The sequence below is a fragment of the Adiantum capillus-veneris genome, chromosome 4 (assembly GCF_014529385.1).
Source record: "Adiantum capillus-veneris isolate H3 chromosome 4, ASM1452938v2, whole genome shotgun sequence".
Lineage (NCBI taxonomy): Eukaryota > Viridiplantae > Streptophyta > Polypodiopsida > Polypodiales > Pteridaceae > Adiantum > Adiantum capillus-veneris.
The window spans coordinates 61,265,785-61,289,173 of NC_140934.1; the positions used below are offsets into that span (position 1 = coordinate 61,265,785).

Here is a 23,389-nt window from a genome sequence, read left to right on the forward strand (position 1 = left end):
GACGTAAAAACATCCTACTCTCATAAAGCAATCACATGGCCTTCGTGCATCAAGACTGCTCCCAAACTGCGACCATAAACATCAAAGTAAACTTCGAATGGCTTTTGCAAGTCTGGTAAGGCCAACACGCATCAGTAAGCAACTTTTCTTTGAGAGTCTCAAAGGCTGCAATCTCTGTCGGTCCCAAGTAAAAGGAACTCCTTTCTGAGTCAGCATATGCAAAGGAGAAACTATCGCTGCAAATTTTCAAATGAACCACCGATGATATGAGCACAAGCCTAGGTAAGCATTGAACCTCATGAACATTATTCAAATCAGGCCAATAACGAATAGTCTCACTTTTGGTCGGTCCATCTTTACCCCTTCTGCTGAAATGATGTGTCCCAAGAAGTGTATCTCAGGGAAGAAAATTTCACTCTTTTTCGCATTTATAACCAATTTATGCTTCCACAATGTCTGGAAAATTCTATGGAAATCCCAAAAGTCGTCTTGAAAGTTGTCTGGTAGACGTCTTCAGGAGCAATTCAAATCTGATGATAACCACTCTTTAGAACAATTCGCCAAATAGAACCCTGAAGTCTGTCGAGTATACCATCGATCCTCGTAATGTGGAAATTCTGGTTCATCGTTTCTTTATTTTTGGCCTCGGCTAACTCTGTAAGGTGGCCGGTTCGGTGGTGTACTATCGGGAATCAATCATGTGATCTTCAGGACGTGAAGGAGGCAACTCGCCTGGTACGCCCTCAGAGAAACAATTAGCCTAACCTTGCAGAAAATTTTGTTGTTCCTATTTGAGGTCAAACATGTTCGACCTTCAATCGTCATTCAGTTCCTTGAAGAAAAATCGAGTAAAAAAAACTGGATTTCATCACGCGGACTCGCCTTTTAGTGTAGTTTTTTTTTCCCATCCAAGTACCATCTCTTTGCCCTTCTCATTCGTCAACGTTGCTTTCTTAGCTCAATAGTCAACCACGGCGTTGTTCTTGTGGTACCAAGGGATTCCTAGGAGGACATCACAGCCTTTCAAAGGCATGATATAAAAGTCCTCGTGCCCTAAATACCCCTGACAATGCAAACGAAGTTTGTCAATGATCGGTGTAACGACAACATCCCGTCTTTGTGCCGCTAGAACCGCCTGTGGTCTTAGCCTATTGGGCGTAATTCCAAGTCGAGCCACCAATTCAGGTGAAATGAAGTTGGCCTTAGCTCCTCCATCAAAGAAGATGAGGGCTTCTTGGTCTTGTAGTTTGTCCCATGCTGTGGGAAAGTTCGGTATTTTCATTCATCTGATCAAGTCGGCGGTCCCCACAAAATGTGGTACCAGTCTTGCTTTCGTCTTTCCTTTTCTTCCGTACTCGGCTGATGCTCTGTAACTTTGTGGCTTATCTTCTGGTGGTCCTTGGTTCATCTTCTTTTCAAGAGTTCTTGTCCATCTCTTTTTGCGAGTACAGGTTCCGCTTTTTTGCAATCGTCGGTCCTTTTAGCTTTTCTTCCGACTTAAGAGGAGAATCAATGGCCTCACGCCATCTTGAGTAAATCTCATCAGTCGAGTAATTCTCCAGTTGTTTCGCAAATCTTGGGTCTCTGGAGTACTTGATCAATCTTTCCATACATGTGCCAACCTATAGTTGACGTTTGTACTCCGCTCTGGCAAACTTCTCCGCCGAAAAATTTGCTCAAATCTTCATTCTTTTCTTCAATTCCCACGCTGGATTTCGACTTTTCTCTGCCTCCACACCGAGAAGTGTTATCTTTGTCAGATTCTCCGCGAGAACCCATGTATAATATGGATTTCTTTATGGCTTATGCCCTGTAAGACAGAGCGATGAAGAGGGGAGCGCGCCCAATGCGCAATGTACAAAGGATGGGAGTGGCTAATAAGCCCGGGGTCATGACACGAAGATTCTTTCACAAAAATCTGCATGTATTGCAAAAAAAGGATCCGATCCTCTGTAGAAGAAGAATCTTTCTTAGCTCTGATTGAACAGAAACTTCATAATCACTGAACTTATCTCTATATATATATATATATATATATATATATATATATATATATATATAGAGAGAGAGAGAGAGAGAGAGAGAGAGAGAGAGAGAGAGAGAGAGAGAGAGAGAGAGAGAGAGAGAGAGAGAGAGAGATGAAATGAAATGTTATATTAACGTCTTCAAAAGGCCAGAGTGACCTATGAGACCAACTGATAAAAAGTGATGAATCTGTTACAATGTTTGGGTACCTTAGTACTAAAGTACTAAGTGTGACGAGTGTGAAAGTGTGAAAATAAATACGAAAAACTAAATACAAAGTATTAGATAAAATTCTTAGGAGCATTCTGGGTGTTTGGCTAGAATGCTTCTAATCCTTTGTTGTAGTCTCCTCCGGTGAAGTGTGCTTCTGCATCTCGGTCGTGGTCGTCTCGATTTCCTAAGCTCAATTGCCCTGTCAATGAGGGTGCCTTTGGTATGAATGTGGGTACTCCTTTGTGCTCGCTGTTGGCCTCTTGCTTCTCCTTCCATTCCTGCTTCTCTCGATCCGAAGAAATCTGTGATCTGCCTTTGAGGCTGTAGTGCTCTTTGTCTTCTCATTAGATTATCCCTGTGCCGATGTAGTTCCAATAGGTACAGGCCTAAGCATCTTTGATCTTGGTATTTCATGACTCTATCTAGAGGTCCAAAGCCTTCTTTAAATAGGCAACGGAAACGCCCACGTATCTCATAGTATACGGTGCAATGGCATATGTAGTGTAATTCTATCTCCGGCTCCATTCCGCATAACTTGCAAATTCTGCTCTTAGGTGGGATTCCCCTAAATCTGCCAAATTCAATTTCCAGCTGGTGTGAGGATGTACGAATCTGACCAATAGCACATCTCAAACCATGAGATAGGTGGGTATCCATGTAGCTCGGGCGAATCACAAAACCATCTTCAGATAGTTGTAGGAAGTTTTCTTTGTAGTGCCATCTTCGTGCCCAATTCTTGTGTAGGGTCTACCCATGTCCTCTTAGTGTCCAACTGTATAAGATCCTGGCGGATGATTTTATTAATCTCCGTTCGTGTGATTGCTAGTGATGGAGCCTCAAGAGAGTATTGGAAGGGGGGTAATCTTTCCATACTGAACCCGTGTCTCTGAAACCACGAGGATAGTTGTGCATACCAGCATGATGTATCTCCTTTCATTGCTAATTGTTGAGAGGATTCGAGGGCCAATCTAGTATATCGGCAATTATTTGTATCCCACAAACCATGTATAAAGGACACTGATCTGGTAAGAGCTTCAATTTCTATCGGAGGGGCAGCTAGTTCCGCTCGGGTAATCGCGTGTGGTACGGAGGCCTTGGCTCTAATCATTTGGGAAATCATAGATACCAAAGGTCTCTCCATTGACTTCCAATTATCCTGATCCCCAGATGGTCCCCAAATCTGGACCCCATAAAGCATAGCCGAAGCCACCACAGTATCAAAGAGCCAAAGTTTTGTTCGTGGTTCCTGAAACTGCACTTGAGAACACATCCTCTCCAACCCTCCCAAGGCCGCAGAGGCTCTGGACAATCTAGCATCCGCTGCTTTCTTAAGAGTAAACTTCGGTCCTGTAAATACCACACCAAGGTATGTGTATGCATCTGTGTACTCTACTGTATCCTGGCCATATGCAAATGTAGGTGCCGATCTCCTAACCCACTGCAGTGTGGTGTTAAACACCATAACTGTGGTTTTACCCAAATTGACCGACAGTCCGCTGTCCTCTGCGAATTTATGTAATGCGTCTAACTGCCTCTGTATTCCATCTGGTGATTCTACTATCAATACAATATCATCTGCATACAACAACAAAGGGATCCATGACCCTGCAAGTTGAGCACCTCTGTCACCCTCTCTATCAATGTAATCTGATACCTCATCTATATACATACCAAATAAAGTAGGGGACAATGGGCATCCCTGCTTTACTCGAACGGTGGAATGAACAATGTCGGAATCCCCTTCTGGAGTACGTACATAACCAGTTACTGACCCGTATAAGGCCATGATCCCCTAGATAATCTCTTTTGGGACCCCTAACTCTTGCATTCTGCGCATCAATCTGGCCCTTGGTACTGTATCAAAAGCTTTCTGAAAATCCACAAAGCAACAATATATCCTTTTCCCGCTTGCTCTTCCTTCCTCAATAATGGCTCTGAGCGTAAGAATATGATCTAAAGTGAATAACCCCTCTTGAATCCAGCTTGTCCTGTTGCCCTTATGCCCTCATTCTCTGCCCATCTACTCAATTTTTGTTCCAGAATGGATGCGTACAGTTGGGTCAGTGTGTGACCCACCATAATGGTACGGTAGTTCCCGGGTATCATAGGATCCCTTGACTTGAAAATAGGTACGATAGTAGATAATTTCCAAGATTCAGGTAATCCTTCACACATGACCCGATTAAACAGACGAGCAAGGACTTCTGAAAGTAGATCCCTTGCATGGATCAGATGTTTTGCTACTAAACCCTCATGATCATATGATCTTCTTGTCTTCATCTTGTCAATGGCTTTTTTCACCATTTCCGTAGTAAAGAAAGTGCTAGTAGCAGGGCATGGCTCTAGCGGATCTGGTAATGGAGGCTGTCCAGATACCATATATAATGATGTTACATATTGACCCCAAATCTCAGGAGAAGTAATTGTTGGAGGCGATGAGTACCGTGAAATAAACACCAGGCCTCATGTGAGTCTTGACTCAAGAAGAGCTGATATAAATCCTTCTCCAGGTTGGCTAAAAATGCCCTTTTCTTGCGACGTACTATACGCCGAAGAGCAATCCGAGACTGCTTATATGTGATGATCCCAAGTGTAAGCTCTTTCTAGACCTAGGTTCTCGTCTCTCTGCCCAGACCCTCTAGAGCCATGTCCAGCCACTAGTACCTTCTTTACCACTGAGATGGTGAAAAACGCCATTGACAGGATGAGGACTAGGAGAGCATATGATCATGATGGTTTGGTGGCAGAGCACTTGATACATGCTAGAGATTTACTGTCAGAGGTTCTTGCACGGTTGTTTAACCGTGTCATGTGTGAGGGACTACCCGAGTCCTAGAGATTATCTACTATTGTACCTCTCTTCAAGGCAGGGGACCCCACAGTGCCAGGGAACTACCGTACTATTATGATAGGGCACACATTGGCACGGTTGTATGCATCCATTCTTGAACAACAACTGAGTAAATGGGCAGAAAATGAGGGCATAAGAGTAGTAGGACAGGCTGGATTCAGGAGGGGTTTCTCCACTTTGGACCATATTCTTACACTCAGAGCCATTATTGAGGAGGGTCGGGCTCATGGGAGACGGATGTATTGCTGCTTTGTGGACTTCGGCAAAGCATTTGACACAGTGCCGAGGGCCAGATTGATGCACAGGCTTCTGAAGTTGGGAGTACCCACAGAGATCATATGGGGGATCATGGCTTTATACGGCTCAGTGACTGGCCAGGTACGCACTCCTGAGGGGTTTTCTGACATTGTTCATTCCACTATTGGAGTGAAACAGGGGTGTCCTTTGTCCCCTACACTTTTTGGTATGTATGTAGATGAGGTCTCTGACTACATTTACAGAGAGGGTGACAGAGGCGCTCAGCTAGCAGGGACATGGATCCCTTTATTATTATATGCTGATGATATTGTGTTGATATCAGAGTCGCCAGAGGGCATGCAAAGACATTTGGATGCATTGCACAACTTTGCAGAGGATAGTGGATTGTCTGTGAACCTTGGTAAAACCAAGGTTATGGTGTTTAACACCACACCACAGTGGGTCAAGAGATCGGCACCTACATTCGTATATGGTCAAGACACTGTGGAGTACACAGATGAATATACATATCTGGGGGTGGTATTCACGGGACCGAGGTTTACTCTGAGGAGAGCAGCAGAGACTAGACTGTCCAGAGCCTATGCGGCATTGGGAGGGCTAGAGAGGATGTGTTCGCAGGTTCAGTTTCAAGAACCACGAACAAAGTTATGGCTCTTTGATACTTTGGTTGCTTCAGCTATGCTTTATGGGGTCCAAGTGTGGGGACCATCTATGAATCATGACAGTTGGAGGAACATGGAGAGACCCTTGGTATTTATGATATCCCGGATGATTAGAGCCAAGGCCTCCGTACCACATGCGATTATTCGAGCGGAGGTAGCCGCCCCTCCTATAGAGATTGAGGCTCTTACCAGATCAGTGTCCTTTATGCACAGTCTATGGGATACACATAGAGGCAGATATACCAGATTGGCTCTTGAGTCCTCTAGATAGTTAGCGATGCAAGGAGATGCATCATGTTGGTATGCGCAGATGACCTCATGGTTTCAGAGGCATGGTCTCAGCATGAATAGATTGCCCCCCTTTCAGTATTCCCTGGATGCACCCTCCCTACCAGTCACACGGACGGAGATCACTAGAATCATTCGGCAGGATCTTATACACTTGGACACCAGAAGGACATGGGTAGAGCCGATGCAAGAGTTGGGCACCAAGATGGCTTTCTACAAAGAGCACCTTCTCCAACTTTAGGGAGATGGGTTTGTGACTCGTCCAAGCTACATGGAAACTCATTTGTCTCATGATCTGCGATGTGCTATTGGTCAGATTCGCACATCCTCACACCAGCTGGAGAGTGAGACGGGCAGATTCAGAGGGATACCGCTGGAGTCTAGGATATGTCAACTATGCGGTAGAGAGCCAGAGACAGAGCTACACTACATATGCCACTGCACTGTGTATTATGAGATACGAGGGCGCTTCCATTGCTTATTCAGGGAGAGTTTTGGACCCCTAGATAGAGTCATGAGGTATCAGGATCAGAGATGCCTTGGCCTATATCTACTTGAGCTACACCGACATAGAGATAGTTTGTTGAGGAGACATGGAGTACGACAGTCGCAGAGACAGATCACAGACTTCTTTGGATCGAGGGAGCCAAGAGACCAACCACCAGCACAGGGCTGTACCCGCATTCATATGAGAGGCACCCTCATTGACAGGGCGACTGAGCTTGGGAGATCGAGACGACCACGACCGAGACAAAGGAGCACACTACATCGACGGAGACTCCAGCAGAGGATCAGAGGCATTCTAGCACGAGACCCAGATTGTCATTGAGGGCCTATTCTACATTTTCAGATTTCACATTTCACACTTCATTTTCAGTTTTCATTTTTACTCTCAGTACTTTTTGTACTTGTACTTCAAACATTGTATTAGATTCACCACTTTGTATCTGATGGTCTCATAGGTCATTTTGGCCTTTTGAAGACGTTAATATATCATTTCATTTCATTTTATTTCTGCATTCCTCGTCGTACCAACTGTTTTGAGGCATGTTCCCAGATCCTCTCTTTTGATCAGGCTGAGTATGTGGGTATGCCTCTTGTGCTGCTCTATGTAGTATCTCTGTTAGCTGAGAAGTAATCTCCTCTACAGTATATACTGGCTCGGCTGCCCACATCCTATTATAGATCTTTTCCACATAGACTGAATCAGTCTCTGGCGTGAAAGTATATCTTGTGTGTGTCTTCTTCCTTTGTACTTGAGAGGCATTGTATTGGAAGGAGATTGATAAGGTCAAGAGAGCATGATCCATTGCAATCCCAACCGGTCTGGGTCCCACCTTAAAGTCCTCGATACTAGAAATAAAGCTTGGTGAAGTCATGACATAATCCACTGTACTGGCCCCATGCCTGTGCGGGAAGCATGTGAATCCCCCAGATAAAGGGAAATTCTCTAGACCATTAAGTATGGCCAAACCATGTGTAGTTGCCATCTCCATGAGATGTCTCCCATATTCAGTGTGTTCTTTATCCTGTGAGTTTCTAGTAAGCCCCTCCTGTGATAAATCCACTTCTCTGAGCATTTCCTCAGAAGTATCATAGAATACTGCTTGAGAGTTGGCCGTTCTGGCATTAAAGTCTCCTAAGAGAACGATGTCTCCATCTCTAGAGAACTCCCATATGTCATTATTCAATATGGAGAAAGGGGATTGTCCTTTAGGTGAGGAGTAGATTGATGTACTTGGAGGGAAGTAGCATATAGCGATATATAGAAATCTACCTGTCTCGGCTCTCATTCTCACCCACATATACCTTGCTTGTTCATCTTTCTTGATAATCTGTAGTAGTGGTTTCAGCTCCTCTTTAAATAAGACTGCTACTCCTCCTGAACCCCGGCTACCTTGTAGAGATCTCTTGTCTGGTCGACCAGCTGTTTCCCATAAATACCCCTTCACATGTGGCATAAGCTGTCCCGGTATCTGGTGTGTCTCTGAGTAGAAAACTGTCTCTGTCCCTAAAGCTGTCTTCAAAGGCACCTACATCTAGCCTATATGATCCATTACAATTCCACGCCGCTATCCGGAGCGTCGCCCCATAGGTCTCGCATCTTCATGATGAGCGCTTTTCCAGAACCACTACTTTCCCTCTATAAAAGGTGATTTTTTCCTTTTCTCTTGCTGCCCTGATCTCTGGCATCAACTTTTGCATGTGTGCCACTTGTGCCAATGTAAGGTCACCTCCAAGCAAAATACCGGTTTTCTTAAGAGTTGGCCTCTTCTTTAGAAATTCTTTCCTTATTTCTATATTCGGGAAGCGGAGAATAAGTGCCCTATCCTTTATGTTTCCCTTCTCCTCGATTCCTTTCTTGCCCACTCTCCATGCACTTGTGTGAGTAGGCTCTGTGATGCCCATGCGTTGTAGCAGTTCCCTCACTTCTTCATCTACATTCTCTTTGTCTTTGACTCCTGTGACCCGCACATGCAAAGCCCGATTGTTCCTTTTCTGCTCTTCCTCAATGGTCATATTAATAATGGTGGAGGTAGGTGTGGTCTCAGGCATTTGGGCCTTCCCTTTCTTCGCATCCTCAATCCATTTCTCTGCTTCATCAACCTTTTCTTGTGTCTTACAAAGACGTTCCGCCCATGAAGATCCCGTTTTCGATTTCTGTTCATCTCCTTCCCGTAGAGCTTTCATCTGATCCTTCATGTCCTCGAGCTCCTTCAGCACCGAAGGTTGGTCATCTCCCTTCTCCTTCTCGATAGAGAGAGAGAGAGAGAGAGAGAGAGAGAGAGAGAGAGAGAGAGAGAGAGAGAGAGAGAGAGAGAGAGAGAGAGAGAGAGAGAGAGAGAGAGAGAGAGAGAGAGAGAGAGAGAGAGAGAAAAGAAAGAAAGAAACATTTTTTAACGTCTATAAAAAGGCCAAAATCGGCCTATGAGACAAATCAAAGTACATGAGGTGGGTGTCCTTTGTGTATCCATAAAGGATAAAAGGTACAAAAGTAAAGTAACTATTATGTGTAATGATTGGGGGAGGAGGGAAGTGATATAAGTGTGGGGGTGGAGCTCCAAAACTGGGGAAAGGATGCAATTCTATATGCTGGGGTAAGTACAATCATGAGAAAAAATGCTATCCTATCTCTAGCTCCATCCAGTCCCATAATGAGGGTGTCATACATAATGCATAGGCGGGTAGGGTGTGAACAGTCTGCGCAGGATGGCGGCTGGATTTGCAAAAGCTGTGGTGCGTCTCTCCTCCAGAGATCTATAGTAATGCTCTTGGATCTCCTGGATCTCTCTCTGGTGTAGACGAGGTGCCCTACGCCCATGAGTACGTGGGCGTATGCGAGCTCGGACCTCCTCAACTTGCTGTAGAGTCACTCCTCTCCAGATGGTCGGAGGTGGTGGTGCTGCTATGGTCCTCTGAAAAAAGCTTGTGAACTGTGTCTGGCGCTCGTCTCTCATAGCTGATGCTGCTTGGAGGAGGGAGTCCCGATGTTGCTGTGTCTCTAGGAGGAAGTGACCGAACTATCGTTGGTCTCTGGACTCAAAAATCTGATGTAGAGTGGGCTGATTTGCAAATAAGGTCGGATACTTGCCTCTGATCTCCTCATATGCTCTACATCTGCATACATAATGCTCCTCGCTCTTAGTATTTTGTGTAAAGTCTGCATATCCTCTCTACTCTGGGGACATGTGCAACTCTCTCTGCCTCAATCTCTAGTTGGTGTGATAATACTCTGAGCTGTCAAATGGCGACCCGTTCTCCATGTGGCATGTAGATATCCATGTATCTCGGTCTCTGGATGAACCCATCTGCTAGAATGGTCAGGAAGTGGTCTCTGTAGTACTACCTCTTTGTGGGAAGAGGCTCTCTGGGTGTGATCCATGTCTCCTTGATGTATAGCTGCTAGAGATCCTGTCTGAGAACTCGATTCCTCTTGGTGTGTGAGAGGCGTATATAAGGAGAATCAAGATCATATTGAAAAGGAGGCAGATCCGTGATGTCCAAGTGATGGGATGTAAACCACTCTTAACCTGTGACTACCATGCCCTCATATCCCCCTCCTAATGCAACTGTATCGATGCCTCAAAAGCTCTGCGGGTGAGTTTGTCTGGTGGGAGCTCTCGCATGCGTTGGATGAAGCAAACTGTCTGTGAAAGGGCCTCTACTAGCATCGGTAGTGCAGCTAGTTGTGCTCTGATGATGTCATGTGGTACTGAGGGTTTGCTGTGGAGCAAACGAGAGATCATGATGATCTGTGGGCGCTCTATCTGTGTCCATAGAGATGCTGATAGCCCTGGTGCCCATATTGCAGCAGCATACATCATGGCAGGTGTGACTAGAGTGTCAAATAGCCAACCCTTGGTGTGGGGCTCCTGGAAGTGGGCCTGATGGTGGCTGATGTATAGCTGCCAGAGATCTGTCTGAGAACTCGATTACTCTCGGTGTGTGAGAGGCGTATATGAGGGGAATCAAGATCATCCTGAAAAGGAGGCAGATCCGTGATGTCCAAGCGATGGGATGTAAACCACTCTTTGACCTGTGAGTACCATGCGCTCGTATTCCCCTCCTGATGCAGCTGTATCGATGCCCCAAAAGCTCTGCGGGTGAGTTTGTCTGGTGGGAGCTCTCCCATGCATTGGATGAAGCAAACTGTCTATAAAAGGGCCTCTACTAGCATCGGTAGTGCAGCTAGCTCTGCTCTGATGATGTCATGTAGTATTGAGGGTTTGCTGTGGAGCAAACGAGAGATCATGATGATCTGTGGGCGCTCTATCTGTGTCCATAGAGATGCTGATAGCCCTGATGCCCATATTGTAGCGGCATACATCATGGCAAGTGTTACTAGAGTGTCAAAAAGCCAACCCTTGGTGCGGGGCTCCTGGAAGTGGGCCTGATGGCACATGCGCTCTAGGGTGGCCAGTGCTGCACATCCTGGCCACCTGCTGCCTGCTATGAGTATTGCTCTGCTCCGAATTGTCCTCGAGGTTTGGAAGATCATGACCTTGGTCTTGCCAAGGTTCACTGTGAGCCCTCGATGTGTGCATAAATCATCCAAGGCTCGTAGGTGGCTCTGTAGTTCCTCCCGTGTCTCAGAAAGTAGAATGATATCATCAGCATAGAGCATAATATGGACTGGTATACCTGCCAAGTCTGATCCCGCTCCCCTTGCTCGTAGAATGTAATATGATATCTCATTGATGTAGAGACCAAATAGAGTCGGAGCATCCTTGCTTCACACCAATGGTGCTAGCAATGGGATTCGATAGTCCACCCGGGCATCACACTCTACCTGTGACCTGTGCATACAAAGAATGAATGGCCCATATCATCTCAGATGGTATCTGTAGCTCCTGAAGGCGTTGAAAGAGTCTCTCTCGAGGGATAGTGTCAAAGGCCTTGCGGAAATCCACAAAGCAATCGTAGAGTCTCCTCTTTCGTGCTTTCGCTCCATTGATCAGGCAGCGAAGCACAAAGGTGTGTCGATAGTTGAGAAAGTGCGTCGAAAGCCTGCCTGTCCTTGTGCACGTATCCCTAATGCCTCTGCATGTGTACTAAGCTTTGCCTCAAGAATTACCCGATACAATTTGGCCAATGTGTGACCAATCATGATAGTCCTTTAGCTCCCTGAATCCGGGGTGTCGCCAGATTTGTGGATAGGCACAATAGTGTGCATATTCCACTCCTCTGGTAGTCCCTCAACCAAAGCGCGGTTGAAGAGACATGCTATCAAGGGGGAGAGAGTGTCTGCTGCTTATATCAGATGCTCACTCTGTAGTCCCGTGTGATATGCTAAGCGGCCATGCTGAAGGGCGTCGAATGGCCCTCTTCACCATACTTGATGTGAAGAAAGTCGAGGTGATAATTCGAGGATCAGATGGCTTTGGGATCAATGGCTATCCAGGTCTCTAGTATAAGTGCTCGGCATAGTCATGCCAGATATAGGGGTCCTCGTGGGGGGTTGTGGGGCGTGGCTCTCTCAGAATCCTCCATGCGTTGTGGCGTAATTTTTACTCATGAGAAGGTGATATAGCTCAAGCTCCTGCGCCTCCTCGAAGGCCCACCGTTTACGGCGTGTGATGGCCTTTATCTGTTCAGTGCCCAGAGGTATTGGCCTCAAAAATTGGCGCCCCTTTTGGTATTTCTTTATCATTAATCATCTCTAAGTACAACTCTCGAGGGACCTTTGCTCTCAGACTTTGCGTCTAGATGCTCTGTAGAGTGAGGCCCCAAGGGATCTTATAAATTTACAAGGGATGCCCCAAAAGCAGAGCCCCAAAAGCTTTTAAACTCAAACAAGGTTGCATGTACGTACATACGGATTCTATCCGTACCGTAGATCCGTACCATATGGTTCAGTACTGCGGATAGGTTCCGTACACGTTTTCTTTTCTCCCCCTCTCTCTCTCTCCTGATGGGTCCCCCAATCCTATTTCAGCTGATTTCAGTCCTCATCATCATCTTCAGTTCTATTTCAGCCCTGTTTCAGCCGAGTGTGCGGTTTTTAGTGCTTACTAGTTATTAGAGTCGGGACTCCAGACTTCAGTCTTTATGTGACCATGATTGCAGACATCTGATACTATTTGTTTGTAGACATTGATCAATGGTTAGCTAATCTCAGCTTTGCCTTTTCATTGTTCAGTTAGAGTCGTGGACTCCATTGTTGGTATTTGAAACGGTGTAATGTTGATTTGCTAGTCTTTATTTGAAGTCTTGGTGAATACATAAGTAAATGTATGAAGTACTCTCACTCTTAGGCTTTGTGGGAAAAAGGACGAATTTTTACGTACCTAAAAACTCAATCCATTCTGTACTACGTACCTTATGTACCGAATTTGTACCGAACACAACGTACCTAACTACCTTGAACTCAAAAGCAAATAGTTCCAAAAGCAACTGGTCATCTGTCCAAAAAGCAAGCAGCGCAAATCACGGAAATCCGTACTGCTGTCACGTTAGTCTGTCAGCGCATTAAGCGGAAGTTCGTATGTTGCCATGTGACACCTGTCAACGCAAAATCCGAGTTTTACCGTACAGTCTACCAGGTCATCATCTGTCCGTACATCATGTTGCCACATCAACATCAGCACGGTCTGGGTGGTCATGCCACGTCATCAGTTTGTGACAGACGATGGGCTGCGAGACCCTGTGGAAGAGAGGGCGATAGGTAGAGAAAATGCCGAGGAGGAAGAGGGCACAATTTTGCCAACAAAGGACAAATGGATCTGGTGGCGATGAGGCTTGAAAACACTAGAGACGGATCCTTCTTCGAAATGACGCCAAAAAACTGATGGAGAGGAGCCTATGTGCTCTCTTTATACCCCAAGTGTATCTTACATAATTTATAAAGGTTGCGTCGGGCAATGACTGTGATGACGATGTATAAAATATAATAAATCAGTCGAACAAGGAGTTTTTGGGTAAAATTGCTGTACATCTCCCAACCTAGGAATTCAATTGGGAATCAACACGATGTATTCTTTTAACCTAAATCTACATGCTCGTAATTCCACACGAAGTGTAATAACATCCATCAAGACGTATACAAACCGTTTATGCTAGAGGGATCCAAACCTGGGAAAAACTATACGATGGGACTTGTTCGGACATGCAGGTCTTGCACAAGAATGCCAGAACTAATCCCTTGGACTTTGTAGATAATCCTTTGACTTCGAAGTAGTAGTAGTAGCATGTTCTCGTGGCACCCTTAGTCATGTGCACATGACAAGGTGAAAGATTTTGGATTTGTTGAAGTGGTTGTGTGCAGAGCTTGAGGTTGAGTTCGAGGCTTGTTGACTCCTTCAAGGCGTGAAGGGTTGACCCTTGTAGTCATCCTTGGCCAAAACTTGTTATGCCCTGTCGCAAAACGGTGAAGTGGCATGTCCACCCAGAAACTGACAAGATTAGGAGGGAAGCGACTCTCTCTCTCTCGCTCTCGGATCTAAGCAAAGAAAGAAGCAAGGAGAGAAAGGAACGCGAGGAGGGTGAACAAGAAGGTGAAGACACTCTCTCTCTCTCTCTCTCTCTCTCTCTCTCTCTCTCTCTCTCTCTCGTTCTTGACCTCAAGCGGGAAAAGACTCAATCTCTCACTCTTGACCTCAAGGAGGAAATAAGCAGGTCTCTCTTTCTCGGAAATCTTAAGCAAAAGGAATCCGGCTTTCTCTCATCCTATAAGGAGCAAGTAAGCTCACTCTCTCGAGCTCGAAAAGAGAAATCACCAAGGGTATACAGAGCTTGAAGGCAATCAAAGCAAGTCGATTAAAGGAGATGTCAAAGCTTGTGAGCGGCAATTAAGGCAGTGTAAAGAAATAGAGCAAGAAGCTGCAAAACGTTTGACAATAATTGAAGCATGAAGATTGAGGCAATGAGCAAAATCAATGTAATGGAATTGGCCTATTAACTTGAGAATAGCGGAAATTAGAGAGAGTACTTTTGTGAAATTACTTTGTGAGCATAGCGGGTGGACATAATTGATGGTAGCAACATAAACATAGCATTTAGTTAACTTGGCATGAACAATACTTTTGCAAGAGAGAGAGCTTAGAAAACATGACAACAGAGGACCGGATTTATGTGGAGCCGGTCCCCCCTTCAATAGGTATTCGTATTATAGTTTCTCCCATCAAGAGAGACTTGTTACGATACAATCTTTGTGTTCCTTGTGACCTAGGTGATGCAATGAAGATGGAAAGCTTCATGCATCACGAGCATAACATAAACTTTGTGGAAAGCATTAACTATCTCAAGCCTCAGTCCTAAGACCTCAAACACCTTTAAAGGTGGAGAGAGCTAGCAAGGAATGAGGGTAGGGAAGAGGAAGAAGAAACATTTCATAGGAGAAAGAGTTAGTTCCTCACTTATCATCACTCTTCTTGCTAGTATACATAATAGCATAGTAATGAAGATGGAGAAGATGGCAAGCTTTAAGCATTGAAGCATGGCTCTTGGTTGGATTTGCATTCTATAGCCAAGAGTGTTGGTGTAGGCTCTCAACCTCTCTACTTTCTTGGAGAAGGAGAGGGAGTTCTTGCACTTTGCACTTCACACCATGAGAGAGTGTGTGTGAGTGTGTGGGAGAGTATACCCCTCAAGCATGCCCCCTACTTGCTTTGGTTGACCCCCCCCCTTGTAGCTCATGCTTGAAGCTCATTGGACCCCTCAGGCCTAGCCAATCACAAGCAAGAGTCATACCAAGCAGGCATACTAGTCTTGGGACAAGTGTCCCCCTTTCCCCTTTGAGAGAGAGGACTTGATAAATGCTAAAACAATTAATTAAATTAACTAATTTATCATTGGACCCCTTGGGAGGCCAACCAATAGCCTTTAAGCACACCATGAGGAGGAACTTGACAAGTGTCCCTTTTGCTTTCTTTGTGCTAGGCATGCCTTATGTGAGTGTGTGTGCGCGCTCTCTCATCCCCCCTCTTGTAGGGCTCGCCCCCTCCTTGTAGGGATTGATGTTGACTCTTGCACACCTCCTTACCCTCAAGCACCTTAGTCAGCAAGCATGACAAAGCACCTCAAGCTCCCTAGTCGGCACGCACGACAAGCACCTCAAGCATCTTAGTCAGCAAGCAGGACAAGCACCTCAAGCACCTTAGTTATGAAGCACGACAAGCACCTCAAGCACCTTAGTCTTGGGCCGGGTTCCCACCTCAAGCACAACCCTAGCTTACCTAAGGTTAAAGGACTTTTACACTAACTATTGGAGGTCTTCAATGAAGCTAACCCTAAAGTCTTTAAGCTCCATTTGTCCGGGGCAATTGACTTATATGGCATATGATCTAGACAGTTTTCAAGAAGATTTGTGGGTTAATTCATGTTTATGCTCTACTGATTGGAAATTCTTGTGTTTTCCCTATGATCTTGGAGGATGGTGCAAATGTTTTTAAAGGAATGCACAGTGGGAAAAATGATTGGTTTTCTGTTTGATCTGGGGGAGGGAGGGAGGCTACTAAAGTGCAAGTTGCAGATTTGAAGAGTACCAATTATCTGTCGTAGCAGGTTGCATGGTACAAGGTTTTGGTTTCTAGAATTATGCTAAGTCAGAAGAGTTTTTGGTTATGCGTTCAATAAGATTATATGGCTTGGTTCCAGTTGACTTCTTTGGACAATTGATGAAGTATCTTCACATCTTTTGAGTTGGTTCTGCTACCAGAACTTGAAGTAAAGGACTTGACGGCCATTCTGTGTGTAGATAGAGTAAGGCATACTTGAGCTTGATAGGGTTCCCTAAAGCGAGCTTGATGGTCAAGCCGTGTGCATCATTAACTTGAGTACTTGAGTCTGGTGGGGTTCACTAAACTCGTTTTCCATAATTGAATGCTCTGGAGATACAGCAGATACGGTTCAAAGATTTCTGATGCGCAGCTATCTAATGATTAAGCTAGAACATTGATGATATGGTATAAGCCTTATATTATTTTCCATATGTTTACCAGTTACGTGAGTCTGATGATGGCAAAGAGCTTAAGGTACCTATAGCAGATGCATATTGAAGTGCAGTTGGCATAGATCGGAGGCTGTGCAGGTTCAGAGGGGCTGGATGTCGTATAGCTCCGCTCCCATGCTAAGAAAGATTCCAGGAAGATGCACATCGAGCTTACTTGAAGCTTACCTGATCCTTGATCAGTGTTCAGGGCTTGGTAACAAGCTATTTATATGATTAATGTATGCCAGATGCGGCTTTAAAGGGCCAACAAATGCCTTAATGATGCTAAAAAAGAGTATGCTTGAGGTGAACACAGATGGGAGATTATGATTTAGAATTGTAGTGCTTGAAGTGCTCTACCGGCCTATCTTTACGGCTCGTCGATTGGAGCTACGATGAAGAAGTTATTCCAATTTGAAGCTGTGACAGCAAGGTGGAACCAAACGTAAAATACTGTACGTATTCGGTACGTAAGGTACGCAGTCTTGTATGGATTGAGGTTTAAGGTACGTAAAAATACGCACTATTGGTAAAAAACCCTTAAAAATTAAGAAAAACATTTGAAATTTCACAAAAGAAGCCTACAAATATATAAACTATCAATCTATATGGCTAAATGAAAAGGCCTACCTGCATTAAAATTTAAACATCAATCAAGTGACCTACCATGGTCCATATACGAACATGGGACACAATACCCGATTTCAATAATAGTATGACAGACTCGATACCATAATCTCAAAAGCAACATAGCATTGTAAGGTAAGAGACAATGTACATCAATGATCATACAAGGGTGAAGATCCAAAGATTGACTAATGATGATTAAAATATTGCAAATACAAAACTCAACACTACAATCATCCCGGCATGAAAATGGCATATCAATCATGACCAATGAGAATGACATTATGACATAGCAATCATGACCAATGTCTGATGCCAACTACAAAAGCTCATAAACTAGCAAGGTGCAAATGCCAAAAGTTAAAACTAATACATAGCATGAATAATACTAGAAAAAACCCAATGGAGTCCTCAGTCAAGAGACTCAAGTCTCTCTCTCCCAAGACAACTAGCTTAGAACTCATCATCGGATGAAGATGAGCTCTCTGCAGAGGAGAGAATGTCTCCATGTGACAAGACATTGCCCTCGTCGTCGTACTCTGGCTCCACAACCATAGACACCTGTGGCTGCTCTGCAACATCCTCAAGATCCTCCTCCTCTGTGGCGTGAATGAGACGAACCGCCTCATTTGCACGTACTTGTGCTTTGCGGACAGGAAGCTTTCCTTTGCGAATGCTCTCACGTCGTGCAATATCTGGATCTGGAGCTCGCTCTTGGAGTGGAATGTTGCATGCCCGTGCTCGCGATCTGGTCACTCGTCGATCCACACTCTCCAACTCTCTATGAAGTAGTCGAAGAATCTCCTCCTGCTCATCTCTCGTCTGCTGCTCAATGTTCTCTATAGTGGAATCAGGCACCATCTTAACCTGCGTGGGATCTACCTGCTCATAGAAAAAACCGAACGTACGTTACAAAGAGTTCGATCATATCATCATAAGTAAAATCGACGAGTTAACAAAACCACATATTTACTATTACCTGCTTTGGTGTCCCCAAAGCATGGTAGGCTCGCACAAGCTTCATGTTGGCTCTACAGTAAACCAACCTCTCTAGTTGCGCAGTGCTTAGCCTATTGCGTATTTTGGTGTGGATCAATGAGTAGGCACTCCAGTTGCGCTCACAAGCACCCGCAGAGCAATCCTTCAATTGGGAAATTACAATGATTTAGGGTTTAGTATTTACCTGCAAAAGTGGCAATGGTTTAGGTTTCGTATTTACCTGCGAAAGTAGGCGTAATGCAAGATCCGTAAGCTTGGGAAGACCCTGTCTCCCATAGCTCTGCCACCAAGTCAAAGGAAACTTGGTGGCCTCCTGTCTCAGTGCCACAGGCCGCACAAAGGAAGGACCTAAGCTGTTGATGAAGCTCGTCATCTCAGCATCAATCTCCAGTTGTGTGTCCTCGTCATACCTCAACGAGATGTATGAATCGCGTAGTGCAAGCAAATCTCTATCATGGAATAGTTCTGGATTTTTGTAGAGAGGATGGAGACATGCAGCCATTCCATGTATAGGACGGCTCATGAACGTCCACCGACTCTCCACAATAGCCAGTATGTCATCTCGTCTGCACACATCCATCAAAAAAGAAGCATCTCAGTGTAGCAGGTCCGAGCTATCTAAAAAAAAACAATTGCCAACAATTGTCAATGATGCAATCAAGGAAACATACCGCTGCTGAGACAAAGAAGGACACTTTCTAATGTGGCTCTTCATCTGCAAGAATAGATGGTAAACCAGCCCTAGTGTGGACCCCTCCATATCCGTGACACGTAGCAACACGTGAACAGGCTGCAAAGCCACTGTGAGAGACTGCACCTCTGTCCAAAAGCTCTCATCAAGAACACGCCTCTGGATGTACTTAGTGTTCTCTTGCTGGGAATTGTGCATGTCTCTCCATTTGGGATCCACCACTGTTTGCATCAGGGAATCCCTTAGCTTGAAGAGCCTATGGAGCACCAAATACATATAGGAAAACCTGGTTTTTGAAGGCCGTACCATATCCAACTGACTGTGGCTCCTAAAGATGGCAAGTGCTTGGTGCTTCTTGTGGAAGAAAGTGGTGATCTTTGTTGCATCAGACACAATAGGCAGCACCCAAGGGAGTTTCCCTATCCCCTCCATGAGTAAATCAAGGCAATGTACAGCACAGGGGGTCCAAACTATGGATGGAAACTCTGCTGAAATCAAGTCACCCATTGCTTTGCAATTTGATGCATTATCAGTGACAACCTGTACCACATTCTCTGCGCCAACGTCTCTAATGGCCTGCCGAATGTGCGTGTAAATGAACTGACCTGTGATATGTTCCCCTGCCTTCCCTGCATCCACGGCTCGCAAAAAATATGTGCCAAGGCAAGATGACACAAGAATGTTGATGATGTGTCGTCGACGTATGTCACTCCAACCATCTGAAATGATTGTGCATCCAAATTGTTTCCATCCTGCCTTCACTGGAACCAAAGCCTGTCAATCAAAGCCTTTTGCTCATCAAGCATTGTCGTGCGCATTTTCTTGTACTCTAAGCCAGTCCATGTATCTGTGGGACCAGCCTGAGCAATAGCCTTCACCATCCTTTTCCATTGGTCAGTCCTCAATACATTGAAGGAGATGTTGCACTCAATAAGAGTGCGAGCAATCTCCATCTCCGCCACCTTTTGTCGCTCCTTGATCCAAGATTGAGTATGCACACGCGAGGGCAAGGTGGTCTGCCTAGGCCCTGTGACATCCTCCGTATCATTAACATCCTCAGAAAACAAATCCTCAACATCTTGCATGACACGAGCCCTCTTCTTGTTAGACTGAGCCTGTGCACTAGGTTCACTACTTCCCACCGTTTGATCTTGAGTGTCCGTCTCTCAAAGGTCTCCGAGAAGGGCATCATGAAGAGCATCTTGTGTAGATTGTTTTCCCCTACCTTTGTTTACTCCTGCCATTGCTAGAAATTTTTCTGCAATCAGTTGATCTTTTACAGCAGGCGGCACCTTCTTGCATGCTCCACAATTGGCTGTACATCCTATTGCCGTCAAGTGTCTGACGACACGAGTGACCGTACTGGTCTTCTGCATCCCACAATACTTGCATTGCCAACGTCGTGTACCTGATCCGGATTGCCCTGGAGTCTTCACAATCTCAATGACATTAGTGTGAATGTTCCAGAGGGGGTTGGCTTCGCGAGGCATGGTGTTTTCTTTGCAAGAAAGGCGCTCACAGACCTGCTCTGCACTTGCTCTGCAACTTTTACAGAAGCGCACACTCTCTGTAAAGAGCTTTACTGAAAAAATAAAACGCTACCCTATCGCTGCAACGGACGCCACACGCGCTGGCCAATTTTTTTAATAAAAAATACTGCACCGTACGGATGCAATCCGTACGGTACGGATCCGTACTGTATGGACGTACCGTACGGATTGCATCCGTACGTACGTACGGTACTACCTTGTGTGACAGTTTGCAGATTTGAGCCGGATTGGGCAACTGTTGATGAAGGGTCAAAGTTGATATGAATGCATGGGACTGAAGTAATCATTTTATGGAGCGCAGCGGTCTTTTCAGATTAGCAATTGGAGTTTTGGTTGCCAAGATATTGTAGGTTAAAGTTTCATTGGGGGCTTGTTTTGAACCAGTTTGACGCGCATAAAACCCATAGCACTGTTACATGGTCATCTAAGAAGCCCAACTAATGGGGCGTTACCATATGTGCAAAGGGGAGAGAGAGAGACACAAGAGCAAGTCATCGCGCTACATGAGACAAGGGAGAAGACAAACTTTTTCATTAAAGTTGCGATCACCTGCATCCACTACTCTCTCTCACACACACACACACACACACACACTCTGTAGAGCACAATGAGTAAAAATCAGCCTCCTCCTCAATTTTGGTAGCCCCCTCTTGGGGTGAGAGTTTCTGGAGTGTGTGTTGGCCTACAGGTGCTCTCCTACTGTCATGTGCCCACTTTGCTCCTTTTGGTTTAATTCCTAGAACCCACCAACTTATAAAGTCCTACCGATGGGCCTAAATGACTTCAATTGAGCCTAGCCACTTCTTTACTAGTCGGATTTCAGTACCAATCGGCCCAACCATCTTGTGTCTGCCTAGCCTTGATTCTTGTAGGTGAAACTCTTGACCAATGGCCAATGGTCGTTTCACATTGGCCGTGCAATGTCCGAGCATTTGTGATTTCAAAAAGAGGGTCCCAAAATTAAATAAAAATCAAGGGAAGGAGACCAACAAATAAAGTTAGAGAGAGAGAGAGAGAGAGAGAGAGAGAGAGAGAGAGAGAGAGAGAGAGAGAGAGAGAGAGAGAGAGAGAGAGAGAGAGAGAGCTATTTGCAGCGGTAGTGATTGATGGTGTGTGCTCAGGATGTGTGCTCAATGCGTACTCATGGTTCCTTTTACTGAATGAGAGAATTCCTTTTACTTCAAGAGAGTTGTGCAATAGACTAGAGAGAGAGGAGAATGACATTGTGAGTGAAGGTTGAGAGAGAGAGAGAGAGAGAGAGAGAGAGAGAGAGAGAGAGAGAGAGAGAGAGAGAGAGAGAAGACTGACACCAGATGGGGTCCCAAAACCCCCTCCAAGGGCCCCCCTCTCTATCTATCGCTAGAGAGGTATTTGCTTTAGATTGCACAAATGCTGATACAATGGTCCTAGATGTTGAGATGCTGATAGGATCTTGCTGTAGATGCTTGGATCTGCGAGGCTAAGGGTTGGAATGCAAAAACGCTAGGGATTTTGGCTAGGATCTGCAATGGTCACGAGGCTATGGGCTGGTTGATCTGCTATCGCCGATGGCGGCGATGGGCTGAAAATTGAAAAATGATGGCTGGTTTGAGGGCTGAATCTGAAAACGCTCGCTGATCTGCTATGATGGGCCGAATTCTGAAATGCTGGCTGATTTGGTACGATGGGCTGAATACTGACGGCGAGCAATTTGCTATTGAGGGCTGAAAACGCTGAAGGGCTGAATGTGCTGGTGGAAAAACGCGGAACTGCTAGCAAAAATGCTAGAGGTGCTGAGGTACTGTGGGTACTGGTGTTGGTATTGAAGTACTGACTTATGGTTGAGAAGTGACCCCTAGGGTCACTTATATATGGGTTAAAAGCTGGGTCGGGCAATCCAACTTAAAAATTCCACGATTATAAAAATGATGCAAAATGTCACTTATTAATAAGTTGATGACTCACTAATAAGAGGTGATTCACATCTAGATAAATACCTAGATTGGGTACTGATGCAATTGTATGGGAACACTCCCCTTTGCCTACACATAGCAGACATTGGCTATGTGGTCTCCTCAAGAGACTTTCCTTGTGTCTGTGCAGCTCTAGCAAAAACAACCTGAGGTATCTCTGATCCTAATATCTCATGACTCTAGCCAACAATCCAAAGTCCTTTCTGAATAGACATTGAAAGCGCCCTCGTATCTCATAGTATACCAGACAATGACAAATGTTGTGAGTGCGCGAATGCGGTGCGTGTGCTTGTGCGTGTGCGTGTGCGTCTGCGCACACAGAGAGAGAGAGAGAGAGAGAGAGAGAGAGAGAGAGAGAGAGAGAGAGAGAGAGAGAGGGGGGTGGAGCTTCCAAATCTCACTATATGAGCACAATGTGAGAATGAGTGAGAGCTTCCTATGCTTTGTATGTATAAAGAATAAGGAGATAAATGTGGGGGATTGGACACTGGCCGACGGACACGGGCAAAACACGGTGAGGCATACCGCCTTTACCTAAAGGTTGTGTGCGGATAAGTGGCGAGAAGACTAGACTACAACTAGTATATACAAGAGGTGAGAGAAGACGGCTCTCAATCTATGCCCAATGGCTCACTTTGTAACCGCTCTCAACATGCATGCCACTAGGGCTAGAGCTACGATGACACTCCTGATGCAAGTATCAAGTGATGACCTGCATGGCTCCACAATGCACAATGCAAGTGTCAGTCATTGCACGACTGACAACTCCCACTATAAATGCACCAACTGCATAAGCAAGATCAGGTCTCGAGACCAAAAGGTCAGACACGAGAGACCCGAAAGC

General features: G+C 45.3%; 2 protein-coding genes and 1 pseudogene across 2 annotated transcripts in view; 1 reads left to right on the forward strand and 2 right to left on the reverse strand.

Moving 5' to 3' along the window:
- The window catches only part of LOC147459275 (uncharacterized), a 49,102-nt gene that overhangs the window by 23,462 nt on the left and 2,251 nt on the right, over nucleotides 1-23,389 (forward strand). The window lies entirely within an intron of this gene.
- LOC147459276 (uncharacterized) lies at nucleotides 17,657-18,301 on the reverse strand. Its single transcript, XM_086509805.1, has one exon. The coding sequence runs from the start codon at nucleotides 18,212-18,214 to the stop codon at nucleotides 17,807-17,809; it is 408 nt and encodes a 135-aa protein (XP_086365931.1). The 5' UTR covers nucleotides 18,215-18,301; the 3' UTR covers nucleotides 17,657-17,806.
- On the reverse strand, nucleotides 18,216-20,128 carry LOC147459277 (uncharacterized; annotated as a pseudogene).